This window comes from Sinohyriopsis cumingii, chromosome 11 (assembly GCF_028554795.1).
Source record: "Sinohyriopsis cumingii isolate HCF-2022 chromosome 11, ASM2855479v2, whole genome shotgun sequence".
NCBI classification, from domain to species: Eukaryota; Metazoa; Mollusca; class Bivalvia; order Unionida; family Unionidae; genus Sinohyriopsis; species Sinohyriopsis cumingii.
In genome coordinates, this window is record NC_142971.1 from 107,408,926 (window position 1) to 107,425,392 (window position 16,467).

At 35.7% G+C, this 16,467-nt stretch overlaps 1 protein-coding gene across 3 annotated transcripts in view; it reads left to right on the forward strand.

Annotated features, from left to right (window-relative positions):
* LOC149789242 (inosine-5'-monophosphate dehydrogenase 1-like) overlaps positions 1-16,467 on the forward strand; it is a 112,513-nt gene that overhangs the window by 63,047 nt on the left and 32,999 nt on the right. For 2 of the 3 annotated variants that reach the window (XM_089975416.1, XM_089975414.1), the window contains exons 11-14: positions 1,682-1,777; positions 5,187-5,333; positions 13,101-13,245; positions 15,250-15,393. In XM_089975416.1, coding sequence (XP_089831542.1) covers positions 1,682-1,777; positions 5,187-5,333; positions 13,101-13,245; positions 15,250-15,393 — 532 coding nt within the window. The remainder of the gene's footprint in view (positions 1-1,681; positions 1,778-5,186; positions 5,334-13,100; positions 13,246-15,249; positions 15,394-16,467) is intronic. The other variant, XM_089975415.1, reaches the window with a different exon arrangement.

Consider the following 16,467-nt stretch of genomic DNA (forward strand, 5'->3'; position numbering starts at 1 on the left):
AGATTTTATGTCCTGGATCAAGCTTTGCAAAAGTAAGATTTGAATCTGTTGGGTGCAGCCCTGATGACCACCATATCCAGGTAACACCAGCACAGCCTCTCATCAATGGCAGTAGCATTCATAAGAATCGTTTTCTTAGCTAGATGTAGTTTTTACATGTCACATGACTGTCGATTCTGCTGCTCTCAAGTCATGAGAGCAAGTAATTCTTTATATAGAAAATCCAACCATGTTTCCCATGAAATTTGCGCGAGGTAGGATGCTCAGCATTCCCTCCACCTATTACATATTCTTCTTCTGTTATTGTGATCAGGGAATGTATTAGAAGGAGAAAGCAGATTTATAAGAAAATAGTTCTTATTTCTTTTAGAATATTTTCCCAGTGATATTACTCTAAAAATCTTTTTGACCTTGCAAATGCAAACATTCTAGCCCATCTTACAGCTGGCATCACCCAGAAATGGGTAGGAGTTTCTTACCTTTGTCTATATGGTATACAGATAGAAAAGAATTTTTGCGGTGGGGGGGGTGCTGGATTTGGGAGGTAGCAGAGTTTATTTTCCAAACATCAGTGTGATCAGATAAGTATTTTTGGAGAAACTTAATTTACTAAAACATTTTCTTTTTCTGTTTTTGAAGATGAATTTTACTATAATCCCCAAAACATAACTTTTGGCAGCAATCAGTCCCACCAACCATTAAAGTTTCATTTCAAGTATGTCCAAGCCAAAACATTTCCTCAAAATTGAAATAAAAATTAAAACACTATTGAGATATGGCTAACAGGGTGGGTGAGCTGGCCCTTATGGCTTTAGATAGCCTACCCAAAAGTTGCGCATCTTTTTAAACATGTCTATTTTTGTGGCCATGTGGGACTATTAGGGAGCCATTTTAAAAAGTAGCACCCTCCTCCACAGCAACATGCCGAACGTCTCCACCACTTATGCACCACCCAGCAGGCCTTCAGACACCCTCAGAGTAAAGTTTCTTCACCAATCTTGCTGCTTAGTCTTTTCCGCGATTTTCATACTATTTGGCCTAAAATGGCAATTTTGATAATAAAGTAAATGGCATGTTATGCCCAGCCATGACAGCAGAAGGGGAATATAGTGTTAACCTGGTCAGTCCAACCACCCATTTGATTAAGTTTCACAATTCAGTTACTGTGACAGGGCTTCCCTGTTCCTTGAACTGATTTCTAATTATAATCACCTCTTAACTTCATCCCTCTTTTGATGTGATGATGCCTTTCAATCATGTTTTGAAATCCAGAAAGATTTCCCCTGAAATGTAAATAGAATTTTTAAGTAGAATGCTTGCATTATTTCCCACTTTGATTTTATTTTTATATTATGCAAATCTTGTTTCCATTACATCTGATTTCACTGTGTATTAATTCTTTTATTATAAATGCTCTCTTTGACCTCTAGGTTGCACATGTGTCTGGTCCACTGCAAATTTCTCAAAGATTTCATCAGCGTTGCATGTTTCATTTTTCTAGCTTAGGATATGGCTCATTTACGTTTCACTGGATTTCCTTGCATCTCTTGATGATCTTGAAACTTTGATTGAAAGTTGTATGTCATTAAACATCCTCAGTTTTGTTGGTTCATAGGGCCAGAGCTCAGGATCAACAAGGATGTTTTTCTCACAAGATTCTTAATTTTGTTTTCATTTTCAGTTGTTACTGCAGCTCAGGCCAAGAATCTGATAGATGCAGGTGTGGATGGACTAAGGGTTGGAATGGGCAGTGGCTCCATCTGCATCACACAAGAAGGTGGGGGAACTTTTGCACTTACTGACCTCTACTTTTTGAGGAAATGGGGCAGACATTAAATTCAGCTTGTCCCTGTCCTTCCATCTGTCCAACACACTTTCATTTCCATATTAATTCCCATAAAAAAATTTGGTAGAAGCAAGACAGTGATTAGATATTGGCCAAGTTTGATTATCAGCATTCTACATCATTGTTTTGAAGTTATAGCCAATTATTGTCAGCGTATTTAACTACCCCTTCATTATTATTGGATTTCAATCAAATATCTACTGTCATCATTTAAAAAAGTTGTATTCCCTGATTATCAGACACACACTTTCTTTCTGACACAAGAAAATCGCTTTTTTTATAATCTAAACCAATATTATATTCTGTGCAGTATTTCTTAGTGTTCTGATCAGTTGTTGAGCAGAGTTATGGCCCCTGATTCTATATCAGTACATTGTTGGAACTTCACCTTTCAGCACTGCAGACCAGTAAACTGGTCAAGGAACAAAATTCCTATCAACACTGCAGACATCTGTATTGGTCTCCAGTACATATCTCATTTTGACAAGTATTCTCTGATTGGTCAATATTGGGATCCCCCATTTGTAAATAATTATTTCAATCATTCATTTTTGTATACCATTTGGATACATTCAGACTTTTAAGATCGAGGTTTTCTGATCTATAAATGGTAATCTTTGAAGTCATTTAAGTCCAGGGATGAACTATTTGAAATTAATGGGAATTCTATTCTTGTAAATATTAACAAGAATGAAAGAGAGCACTTGCAGTAAGGATAGATGGACATTGTTGGAAATATTAATGACAATTAGTATTTTGAAGGCTTTACACTTGCCAATTTGTACTACACCTGAATTTTGTCAGTAGATTAAATCTTATTTGGCAGGGATCGTGCTGGGCTTTGCCAATGTCACAAATTGTGATTTGTTTTCCTTATTGACAACAAAATATACCATATGGCGATTTTTTTTTGTGACAACATTTTTGTCTGTTAAAAATTGTATATGCAGTCTTGGGTTTGGAGTGGAGAATTTCAAAGGCACCTTGACAGGAAGCCACAAACTTTGAAATAAAATTGCACTGGAATCTATTGTTACATTTAAAAAAAATCCTTTTTTCATATTAACAAACCACATTAACACGGCATTGTTCTATCATAATCAGCTTATGCTGATGTCTGGCCTTAGTACAGTATGCCGTAATAAAACCAAAATATTCATGCTAGCTGACTAGCAACCATCAACCCCCTCAGAAGGCGGGAATGGGAATGACTACAATCAACCAGACAATCATGGCAATATTTTTTTCTTTTCGAAAAATGTACCAGAAAAAATAGTTTTGCTTAAACTTAAAAGAAAACTGATTACCTTTGAAGCACCAGTCGTTCTGTATAGATGGGGGGAAAAATTATGTCTCAATGTTCTACAATTATTTGATGTTGCTGCAGCAGTAACAAACGGGCATTTGTTTGGTCCTTCAAAGAGAGCCTTTAGTGGTACCTTCTATAACACATATACTTTCATCAAAGCAAGCTGAAGACCTATCATCAAAGGAAGTCAGCAACAAACTTAACTAAAAGCATTTTTTCATTTTTCATAGTGATTGGAACATATTTATTTTGCTGTGTAAGTTCTGCTGTTTGCAACAAAAAGGTTCATGCTTACGATCACTGCCAATGGCGGTGTAAAACCCAAATTAAGGTTCCAATATTTTGAAACAATAGATATCTGGCCATCAAATGAAATGAAGGTGGGACATCTTGCAAGAATGTTTGTTTAACTTTTTAATTTGTTCACATGTTTTCATTTCCCTATGAATCTCCTCATCCCCTTGGTAGCCTCAGCATCATGGTAGTTGTTTCTGGCTAACAGAAATCAAAACCAATTTAAGTACATGTACATGTAGCATATAAACAACTATCAGCGTGAATTGTTTCATGAAACGTTCTTTGACAATGGGATATAGATCAAACGAGGACTACCATTTCTTTATTTTTATTTATATATATATATATATATATATATATATATATATATATATATATATACATACATACATACATACACACACATATACACACATTAGTTGTTTTATCTCATACTCAAATTCATGGAATTTTCACATACATGTACATTATTTAACATATTTTCGAGTGTGTTTCACAAATGTAAGTTGTCAATATGTAAGTGTATTTCAGACTAGTTATTTAATCAAAATTTCCATTGTTTTTTCTCTCTCTCTCTCTCTGTAAATCCTAGTCACTGATGACAGGTCACCTAAAATATTTCACTTGTATGTGAAATTTCTATTATTTTCAGCCCTGCCTCCTATCTAAATATCCACTTATGTCGACTGCTGGGTGTTGAGATAAACGGTTAGTACTGTATTATGAAAATGGCAAGAGATTTTGAACATTGGTGACAAAATATTAAGGGTGGCAATTTTTGGGCAACAATTTTTTTAAAGTCAATGCCAACCCTGCTTGGATTAAAATATTCACACACAGGCCCAGCATGAGCATTTGATGGATCTTAAATGTCTCTTGAATATGTTCAGACATTTTATAGTGACTCTGTAATTTTGGACATGGCAAGATTTTCAAAAATAGATGCACACCAGAAGCAAGAGACTGACCCAGATCAATACAAAGGTGCTTGGACTTGTTTCACATTATCTGAAATACCGACTTTTTATGGCCTTTGTATGTTGATGGAAGTTATGATTTCTGACAGAATTCATTGTATTTGTCAGAAAGTAAGAATTTCTGACTTGTTGCATCCTGCTTTGGAGAGATTGTGTCATGTGACATGTTTGTCCAGGTAAAATGCTACCTGCATTTTGTTGAATTAGTCTGATGTGATTAAATTCGAAACATGTTTTTATTTGCATATTTATTTCCATATAGAAGAAATACAATCTTGTAAATTTAAGTTTTTTAACACCTGTAAAAATCTTGTTACCCACATGTGGCTTTCTCTGAAATGTGACATTAATGCAGTTATTCAAACCATGATTTGTAACATGATATTGGATCAGAAAGAGGCTGTATATTATGCTTTAAATGCTTCATTTAACATTTTTATTGAATACCATGAAATTTACCTTACTTTTTCATTTACCTGTATGGTCACCTGTGTGCAGCTGAATTTGCTTATAAGCATATTTTCAAGACCTGAAGTTGTCTTTTCTACAATGATACCATGTATGTATTCCTATCACAAGAAATAAAATGTTTTGAAGTCAATGAAAATATGCTGCCTACATTTATGAAACATCTTGAAAGTTACTTAGTATTGCATGGTGTTCTTCCATTGAAGTTGCTTACTGCTGAAATTGTTAACTTTTAATGAGCCCTCTGCAACCAGGATTGTGCTGTATGACATAAACCTTTTTGTGTTAGCAGTGATGGCAGTTGGAAGACCCCAGGGCACAGCAGTGTACAAAGTAGCAGAATATGCCCGTAGATTTGGCATTCCTGTGATAGCCGATGGAGGCATATCCACTGTAGGGCAGATCATCAAAGCATTGTCATTAGGAGCATCGACAGGTAAGGGCTAAGAACACGGTATCATGTATGAGACTTTGTTGAAAGAATATCAGAAAGACTGTATATTCTATTCTCATCCACATGACAAGAATCTTACACAGTTGCAATCCTTACTTACCATAAATCATGCCACCCATCATGTGTAGCTTGTCTCCTTGGAAAAATGTATACTGTCAGGTTTCAGCAATCAGAGGCATAAATCTCAACAATTATCATGACAGCTTGATTATCTAGTTCATAAATAAAGTCAAAATTAGATGGTTAAGAAATATAATGTAGCAGTTGGCACCAAGACAAGGAAATCCCTTCTCTGAGTTTTATGTTTTAGTCACCAAGCTCAGCATAGATCCTGTAATGTTCTATGATGTAAGTTTATCAGATAATTAAAAGAAGGTATTGCCTGAAGGAATGTGGTGGTCTAAAATTGAAACTTAAAAAGACTGAACAAACCTTCAAAGTATCATGGGTAACACATTCACATATAAAGTTCCAAATTGCCATACAGGTTGCACAATTGGCATTCAAATTGAAAATTCCAGAATCTTTAGAAGCACTTATACAACTTCAGATATTTACAGCCACGGTCATTGTACCAGACTTAACATTTTTTATTTATTCGCATACTACACATGCAGCAGATACTATGTAGGCAAGATCAAAAGGGAATTTCAAATGAAAATAAAGGAATGCCTCAGGTACAGCCACCAAGAAAGATACCCCAAAGCAAATGGTGTTTAATATCAGATAATAGAAATTATTTAGTGTGACTTGATTTTTTATTTTAGCAACAACATCAAGCTGATATATGGAGGATATTTTTGGATACATCTTCATGTATGTCTAATTTTTTAAAAAACAATGTAATGACCATATCTCTAAAACAATCACCAAATGCGTCATCACTCAGGTTAGCAGGCAGTTGACCTCCAAGGTTTAAAATTGAGAATTTTTTGTAATTAGTGCTGTAGGAAAAGCTTTAATTATGTCTGCTCTTCTTGAGCTACAGTTGCAGATTTTCTTTTTTTTTCTTGTGGGAAGAAAAGATTGTTCAGTTTCACCATTAAAGGCTATAGGCAGGGTTCCCACACTATCGGGAAATCGGGAAAAAGTTGGTAGAAATGATTATAAAAAATTCCGATTGTGAAAAGTCCTTGAATTTTGCAAAGATGTAAGTTAGGAAAAACCTGGGAATTTCCGCCACCACTTGATGCCTGAAACAATTACGTAATCAAGTCATAACTGAATTGATCGTGAGTTAAATTTAACGAGTTCTGTCCAGAATATTTGAGGTAGCAGTATATATCAATTTGGTGCTTGCCATAAACACATTTGATTAGTCAATCCAAACACTCATTGGATTAGATTCATCTAGTAGATTTCTTTTCTCAACAGACAGCTCGATATCCATATTTTTTCTTACATGGAAGATATGAAAACCAGTCTAGCATCACAAGAGGCCAACAAGGTGTCGGCAGATGGCCTAGCAAACTTAAACATTGTTAAATCAGGTCAGACCCACATTAAATCGATATGAAAATTATTTGTTTTCTCTTAAATTGCGAGTATTAAAATCGATATGTCTTTAATCTGCGGAAAGACAAAATAAAACTAGGACGTTGATGAAATTTGACCTGGTACTTGCGCTTTGCATTGGTAGTCATACGAGCACACAAATTTCACAGTCCACGTGTTCATGACCTCATAGATACAGTAGTCACGTCTAATATCCCATTTCAAAAGTTGTAGAAATAAATATTAAATGAAAGTCAATGCTGGTTGTAATAAAAATACAAAATCGAATGAACCCAAAATTATACATATTTATCCCTAGAACAACTGCTGGGGTTTTGTTGTCTCACCTATGCCACCGAGAAATCTAGCTGTTTTGCTAACCTTACTTTTTTTATCTCAGACCAGTCGTCTTAGTCAGTGTGTCCACGCGCTCAGAACCACTTTTGAAAAAAAGAATACTTTGTTGTCTTCAGCTTTGCCAGACGTAGTTGTTCGAACAACAGGTTTATTGATGCTCACATCAAGAGGTTACAATTTGGATGTGCAGCCTCCAGGTATTATTGCTGGCACAATGTTTCCGTGCCACAACTGTTTCTTCACGTCATCAGTGATGTGAGCCCGGAATGAGTCCATAACTAAAAGTGATCGCTCTCTTCTGGTGAATGGCAAATAAATTTCTCCAATCCATTGCAGCGTTAGCGTTTCATCCATCCATGCTTTCTTTTCAACTGCGATAATCCACCCTTTTGGTGCCTTCAGATCTAGCTGTCTCTTTCCCTTGAAAATAATCATTGGAGGTAATACGTCGCCAGAACCTGCAATGGCTAAAATGACAGTAATGTGTCTCTTCTCCGCACCAGTTGTACGAATCAGAATGCTTTTCGTTCCTTCTTTGTCCACCATTTTCCCTGGCACAAGATCAAATTACATTGGTGTCTCGTCCATGTTAATAATAAACATATTGTCAAACTCATCCTCCTCATGTCTATCCATCACAAACTTGTGGAACGAAGCAATCTTTTCTTCCAAATTCTTTGGTAAACGTTGGGCAAGAGAGGTCCTGCTTCTGAGCACAAAGTCATGTCTTTTCATGAAACTCTCTCCCCATGAACGACTTGCATGGAATTTGCTCTCCGGAAATTCTGTTGAGATAAGCTCCTTGGCATATATACATATTCCCTCAACACTGACTGGAATTTGTAAGTAACGCTGAGTGAGCACCCACTGAGTTATCTTATCATCCATAGCTTGTCCATATGAAATGGGTTGTCCACACTTAGGCAAATATCTGTTCAAGTTCAGATCAGCGGAAAAGTCAATTTTCATCCAGATACTCACCGTGGATTTCGGAATCTTGAATTTTTCTGCTGTAGGTCTAATTCCCAGACATTTTGCATTGTTAACGATATCCTGCTTTTGCTTTAATGTATAATGTTTATAGTGACCACGTACAGAACCGGGTGGAGCACTCTCGGGTTCAAGATAATCAGACTCGTCATCTAGAGCAGCTTTCTTCGTAGGGGTTTCTTTTTGTGATGCATCCTCAGAATCATTAATTCGAGGTCACTTCTGTGGACAGCCTACTGGCCTCTTTGGAGACAATTTCGGCAAGGGAGAGTCCCTCCACGAACTAGGCAGTGCCTCCTCGCTTGTTGCATAACGTATGATAAACTTATCCATCAAAATTATTACAGTACTAACAATATTATGTTTCACAACGACAGCTATCCAGTATATAAACTTTTGATAGTGGTGGGTATTTTATTTATACTTTATATTTTAATAGCCTGATTGGCTAACAAAAATATGATTGGTTGTCAGTGTAGACATTATTACACACGAAACCACTTCAAACAGGTGTGACAGTTATGACTTTGATTAGAAACCATGACCCCTGCTTTATATCATTAAACAATACATCGGAGAGTCAGTATGGATTAGTCAAATTCATTGGCATTGTGCAACAAAACAAACCCCTTATCCCTGAGGCATTATATACCAGGGTTTAAACATATTTATTGTTCTATTGGTAGTAAACATCTTTGTAGACGATAAATATTGATTGTGGGTGCTAAATGTTCGGTTCATCGTGTGCTCTTTTAATGAAATCCAGATGGCTGCATTTTATTTCCAAACACACATGTCAAAGAAATCCCACAAGTTTTATTATTAACAATTATCACCTAGACACCTTGAAATCTCCAACATACAGGTACATCAGAACAATCTTTGAGCAGTCGATTGTTTTGAGTCAGCAAGCTCTACTAATTTTGAAGCTACCCTTGGCTAGGTGGGGAGAAAAAAAGAGAGAACCACAACAAATAGACCACCTTTATTTTTTTTTTAAAAATACCAACATATTAATCACGCCGACTCGTATATTGCAACTTGCTTGTTATTTTTACCTTTCCTATGCGTGCATACAACACTCTCCCCATATGGAGCCCCTCTCACCCTTGGTGCTCTAAGATTAGCCATCATACATGTACCGGTATTTCTCCTCTCGATACTAAAATGTTTCTGTCATAAATATCTTAAAAATTATAATTCCAAAATCTTTTTATTTAGTTTGCATTAATATCTTAATTACACAGAAATTAAGCTTGCTGGCGTTGGTAATGTAGATTTTAATGATCACCGATTAGCAGAGGGTTAAACTGTGGATTGCAAGATTATATAGTAATATGGCGGTTCTTTTGGAAAATATGCACACAATTGTGGCTCTAATACATGTATGGCTGTGTTTTCTGGTGGGTGGACATGTATCACATAGACAAAATAGGCAAGTAATGCCTGTTTTTCATTCATATCCTTTCCGTGGTGCTTGACAAAATACTTGTTTTACTTCATGGCAGCACGTCATCATGTGAGCTAACGCTAACTTCATTACAGACATGGGGGGGGGGAATAAATCTATCTTCAACTGTATGTTTTCGGACACCTAATTAAAGAATTTGATATGTATTTGGACGACAAAAAAAGTAATTATTTGTTGCAGTCCGAAAGCATACGGTAAATACGGTACATTTAATGATGCTGACCTGGAAACTGACTGTGCTACAGATAAGATTTAGATAGGCTAAACTTCTTAATACTGTGTGGAATGAACTATGACAGATAAACACTGATCCATGCACATAGACTAGGCCTACACACTTCATAGCATCGTGGAGAGACAAATAATATAACCCCTTGTTATCCACTAGGGTCCGTATTTGGAGGGTCTTTCATACAATTAATATTATTTACAACACAAGTATGTCACAAAACAGTTTCACCTCCTCCAAAGAAAAGGAGAGTTATGTACGATAGTGACACATATCTCCATGAATACTCTAATGCAACATGTTACTCTTTCATTACAGTTTGTACTAAGTATAACTACAGTAGATATGTGTACCCAGTATCATTTCATTATTTACAATATAACTTTTCAAAATTGGAATTGATGAAAATGAAACATTTTCTTGTAATAAATATTATTTTTTGTATATTTAACACAACATTCATATATTAAAAGTGTTAATACCTCATTATTATGCAACATTTTATGTTGTTATTTTTCTTTGCTCACGCATTTAAACTGTACTTTGGATGCACGTCACAGCCCTCACTAACATATTTGTATTAATGAGCCACATGTAAACATTTGGATGTGAACTGTATTACACTAGTGAAGCGTTCTTTTTACTTTAAAGGAAAATGTTGGGTTAGAAAAATAATCTTGCCCCGTGGGGAGACAAATAATGTAACCCCTTGACTGGGATTTCTTTGTCTCAGTCCAAACCCCAACATAGATTCTATGTGTATCTTGTGACTAACACGTTAATTTGTGCTCTCTGCTTGATGAATCTGACTGGTCAGATTGCAGCGACAGGTTTCTTGTTATTGTTCTCCAAATAAATATGTTGAGAATTATATGTTCTTTCTGGTTTTTACAACAGGTATCTGACTTTCATTTAATATAATTGAATTTTGTACAACAACATTAAAAAGGATTGTGCTGTTGATATCACATGATTATTGAGATTTCTGAAGCCATGTGACTAGTAATGCAAATGGCAAGTACAGGATTAGGTTTCATATATGCTGTAGTTTCCTCTAGACTGAGCAGATTAAAGACATAATGGTTATAATGCTTGCAATTTCTGAGAAAATAAATAATTTTCCTATCGATTTCATGTAGGTATGAGTTGATATAACATTATTTAAATTTGCTATGTCCGCTAGTAAGCGACTACCATATGCCGCTAGGCCTACCGCACAGTGGCGGCAAATTCCAAATTTTCAATATGCAATTTCTCTGACCCCACATCCCAACCTTAATGTGGGAATATGTGGAGGAAATCTGGATTAGAAAATGGAGTTATTCGTTTTAAGCCAACTTTGTTGTCCAAAATATCGAATCTGAGCTGAAACTTGGTGAGAAACTTTTACACAATGACATGTGGCTGGAAGCATTGGTTTCAGGTCTTAAATGTAACGCCGGAGAAATGGGCAAATTGTCGTCCCTTGTATTAAACTAAAAGATGATACGAGCTGGTATCAGTATAAGTTTGGGGACTGGTTTATTGAATTACAAGAAGACAAGTTGATTTTACAGAAAAGTCAATTGTTTATAGTACAGCAATTATAAATTTGTAGGTCTTCTGTCAAAATTTAAATCAACCCTTTTGTAAATGTATCTGAAATGATTGATTGTGGACCAAATCATCTTAAGGAGTTTAAGTTACTTGAAAAATCTTGTATGGGATTTTATTGACACAGCTAAACTTTCTCCTTACAAGATAAGATTCTAATATTTTGCATTTTATTGTTTTTTTTTTCATACTGTGATAGGAAATGTTGCTTTGTATAACATGCATATGCATTGTTATATAATTATTTAGAATTAAAGGTTTGAAAGGAAACAAAGCCAATTTATGTTCATTATGTTGTTTCCACGTGGCAACATAATGCAGGTCAGCATAGTTAGAATATGTATTCTGTACATTGTAATGACCTTACATGCCTATTTCTAGGAGTATAATCAAACTTGTTTTGTGTGATACATTTTATGGTTTTGTACATGATCATCTTTCTTGACTTAGATGTTTTGGAGAGTCTTGAAATAGAAACATCTTTAGATTTAGAAAATGCATTTTTGTATAATCTGAAGTGTGTAATTCCATTCAGTAATGGTCGAATGTGAACCTTGAAAAACGTAATTTCTTCATGGAAAAACCCAGAAAATGACCTGGAAATTATTTATCTTCAGAAAAGCATGGGAACCATGTATAGGACAGCTCTCTCTAACGCCATTAATGTCTCTTTGGGCTTCACTATTTAGGGTGAAATCAATCACAACAGTACAATTCCAGATATGGTAATGATTGCCCTAAATTTGTAATTAAAACCAGATGACTTAGACTGGTTCTGAAATTTATTTACAGAATGCCATCATTTGTAATGCTACTGTGGTTTTGAAGATTGACAAAATACATGCACATGATGTTATTGAACGATTTCTGCCATTGAATAAAACCGTCAGTAGCTACTTCTGAAACTCATCTTTTGGAGAAGTTGACTGCTTTATGACAAATAAATAACTGCCCAGTTTAGCTTATTGGCAAACAAAAAAGATAGATAATAAACTTCACATACAAGCACTTTATATTACACAAGTTAATTTACTTTACTGGGGCCCCGAGTGGTCTAAAGCGCTCTCCATTACGGATCACTGCCATCTCACCTCTGTCTACGTGGGTTCGAGTCTCGGATTCGGCCAGTGCAGGTATGTGAGAAAGCTTGCCAGTAGCTTCTCAAGGGTTGGTGGTTCTTTCTGGGGATTTCCCGGGTTCTTCCTCCACCATTAATACTGGCTGCCATGTATAGCCTATCGTGTGCAGAAAAATGGCGTTAAACCCTACAACAACAACAACAATAATTTACTTTACTAAGACCATAATTTGTATGCATTAGGACCTTGGGGTATATCACACTGAAAGTTGTGCATGTATCCACTATTTTATTTCAGCTTTTGACAACAATTTCAGTTAATCTGTATAGTAATATAGGTAATCAAAGAGGTTTTGTGGTCTGATGGTCATCTGTACTGTGGTGGGGAAGGGTATGGATAAAACATTCCAACTTGAATTAATTTTTTTGTTAGCCTTAAAAAGCATACATTGTTTTTTGGAAATTTTATGTATTGTTGGACATTTTATCAAATTTAGAAAATATTGAAGGGTTTATGACAGTTCTGTCTTCCTTCAGTTATGATGGGTTCCATGCTGGCAGGAACATCTGAAGCTCCTGGGGAATATTTTTTTGCTGATGGTGTCCGTTTGAAGAAGTACAGAGGAATGGGATCTCTTGATGCCATGGAGAAACATAAGAGTAGCCAAAGTCGATATTTCAGGTAAGGATCCACCACACCAGCAAAATTTACTCTTTTGGTTATCCTTTCATCTATTTGTACGCGCACCATAAGTCAGAGCATATCATGTTGTGTTGTTCAGCCATTGTTATGTATGTCCATCCATCCATCCATCTTCTGCACAGTAAACTCCAGTTTTTCTCTACAGTTACCAGACTTGGGACAAGGAAGAAACTTCATGGATCGCTTACTCCTTGGCAAAGACACAAGCCAATTAATTTTGGGTCAAAAGTCAAAGTCAGAGCTGCTGTTTGCATCATAAGTTAAATAACCATGAGCCTTGACCAAGGTTTGAGGCAGGTTTGCACATAAGGATGTGGCCTATTGATTTGTGGTTCAGAAGGTAAAATATAAGGATAATTATCGTGGAAAAGAAAATGGATGGGTTTTCCACAGTGACTTTTGTTCTAGAGCGATTTTCTTTACCAAACTTTGTGGATGGGTGGCACTTAAGAGTAAGAAACAACCCTAAATATTGCATTGAGGGTTCTCAAGATCAGAGGTTATGTTCATGGTAAGCCTTGTAAGAAACTAATGGTTTCTGCACAAATGGTTCAGTTGAAGGCTGCTTACTTTGACTAAAGATCCAGATCATTGAGACTGCATTGGTCAATAATTACATAGATGACTTTTAAACAAGGGGGGAGTGTGTAATGTACTGTTTATTATATTCTTGTTTTAAAAGGCATGTTCATCTGTCACATCCCATCTGTTATTCTGCTTAATAATTTGTGACAGACTTCATGGATTGAAACTAAATTTAGTTTGAGACTACGTTAAGGAGAGTCCTCGTCGGTTCTGGTCTCAACTCAGCCACTGGGTATGTGAGAAAGCTTGCCAGTAGCTTCCCATCAATGCTGGTTCTTCATGGGTTCTTCCTCCACCAAACATACTGGCTGCCATGTGTAGCCTACTATGTGCTGAAAAGTGGCATTAAGCTAACAAAATCAACAAAACACATTATGAAGGCCTAGGTTGAGTTCGAGGTATTCTATCTCTGTGTCTCTCCCTGGCCTGAAAGGAAAAACTGGTCACATTTATATTCTTTTTTATCCATATTTATGAAATACCATATCGGCAGTTACTAAACTTTGTGGATAGCCTGCTGATTTCATGGTTCAGATTATAAGGCCATTGTGACTGGTAGAAGAAAACATTTTGATACAGCAACATTAGTTCTACATCACATTCCTGGATAAGATTTTGTGGATGGCTTGCACTTGGGTTTGGTGGTCAAATGTTCAGAGGTCAAGGTGACTGACTGGTTTCTGCTTGATAACATTAGTTCTCCATCACAGACCTGGACTAAACTTTATGGATGGCTTGCTCTTGGGGTATAGAAGAAACCTACTGATTTTGTGGTCAGGAGATGAGAGGTCAATTTCAAGAAGATATTCTTATTTTTACTGCACCTAAATTTCAGTTTGCAACCATGTACTTTCACGAAATTTTGTGGATGACTTACAAGTTGGGTAAGAAAGAAGCATATTAATTTTCACAGTGTATGTTAACTCATTTACTATGTCACAAAATTCAACTAGTCCTTTCCTGTCCAAGATTACACTTTCCTTCTTCGATGAAATGTGGTGGGCAGTAATTCCTGTTATTTGCCTGTACTTTTTTTAGTCCATTGGTCTTTTCACTGAGCCATTTTTAAAATGAAGGTGCAGTGACCCATGAGCTCTGCTATACCAAATCACTACACATTTTTGTGTTGCTATTGTTGGGCATTCAGTTCTGAAATGTATTGTTCAGTTATATGATCTGAACCACTAACAGTGATGTGGAATAGAAGTTAGCACTGTGCCAATAATAACTATATTTCACAGCATTTTTTTTTTTTCATTTAAATTGGCACTCATTTCTGTTTATTTATTTTCTAAAGTTGTCTTTTTGATGGGCTATTTGTCTTTTTTAGTGAAACATTAACAAAATGACTGTGTATATTACCTCTCCAATTTTTAATTACTGGACCTTTTTTTTCAGTGAGAGTGACAAATTGAAAGTGGCTCAGGGTGTGTCAGGGTCCATTGTTGACAAGGGGTCCATCCACAAATTTGTTCCCTACCTGATTGCTGGTATTCAGCATGGATGTCAGGATATTGGGGCCCGAAGCCTGTCCATGCTCAGGTAGCATAGTCAACCTCAATTACCATGTACTGCTCATGACCACAGAATAGACCATGTTATAACAGTCAACTTTGGTTCATTTATAGATCTAATGACCACAGAATAGACAATGTTATAACAGTCAACTTTGGTTCATTTATAGATCTAATGACCACAGAATAGACCATGTTATAACAGTCAACCCTGGTTTTAAAAAAATTTTATTTCTCATCACAACAGAATAGACCATGTTATAATAGTCAACCTCAGTTATTATGTAGTTTTTAGGACCTCAGAATTCACATCTTATGAAAATTAACCTTAGTTAACATGTAGTTCTCAGGACCTCAGAATAGACTATGTTACAACAGTCAACCTCAGTTGATACATCTCAGAACTGTGGAATGGACATGTTATAACAATCAACTACATTTAAATTGTAGTTCTTAGGACCTCAGAATAGATATGTTATAACTGTCAACTTTTGTAATACACTCGCATCCAGATAACTTGTGAACCCATTTATGTAGGGGCAGTCTGGATCCCTTTTTCGTTCTAAAAATGCCCAAAGAATCAACACTTGTTGAACATAATGAAATCTAGATCAGAATTAGTAAATAAACTCTGATATATTGCTTATTTTATTGTCCAAAATGGCATGAAATTCTTAACTTGTAATAAGAAGTTCTGTGTTTTGTTACATTTTCTTTAAAAGAAATATTCACAAGACACTGCTGTAATTAACAATCTTTGATAAAATTTTGATCAGTGAAAATGTAACTAATGCCTACCAGTGTCAGCACTTTAAGAAATAACTGGCATGTTTTGTCAAGTGAAATTTCTGTTTCAGTTGTTTATTTTAATTCAGTTTCAGTGTAAGCGTCAAAATATGATGTGCCGTTTTGTTTTCAAAGATGAACATTGAGTCTACTGTGAAAACTATGGGTGTTTCTATGAGAATCTAATTAACTGCCAATTTGCAGATGTATTTGTTGTATTGTCACAATCGTTTAAAAAGTAGACCTGCTTTGTATTATCATATAAATATGTATCTTGTATCAGATCAAGTAAAGGGAATGCATTTTTTTTTTAAGT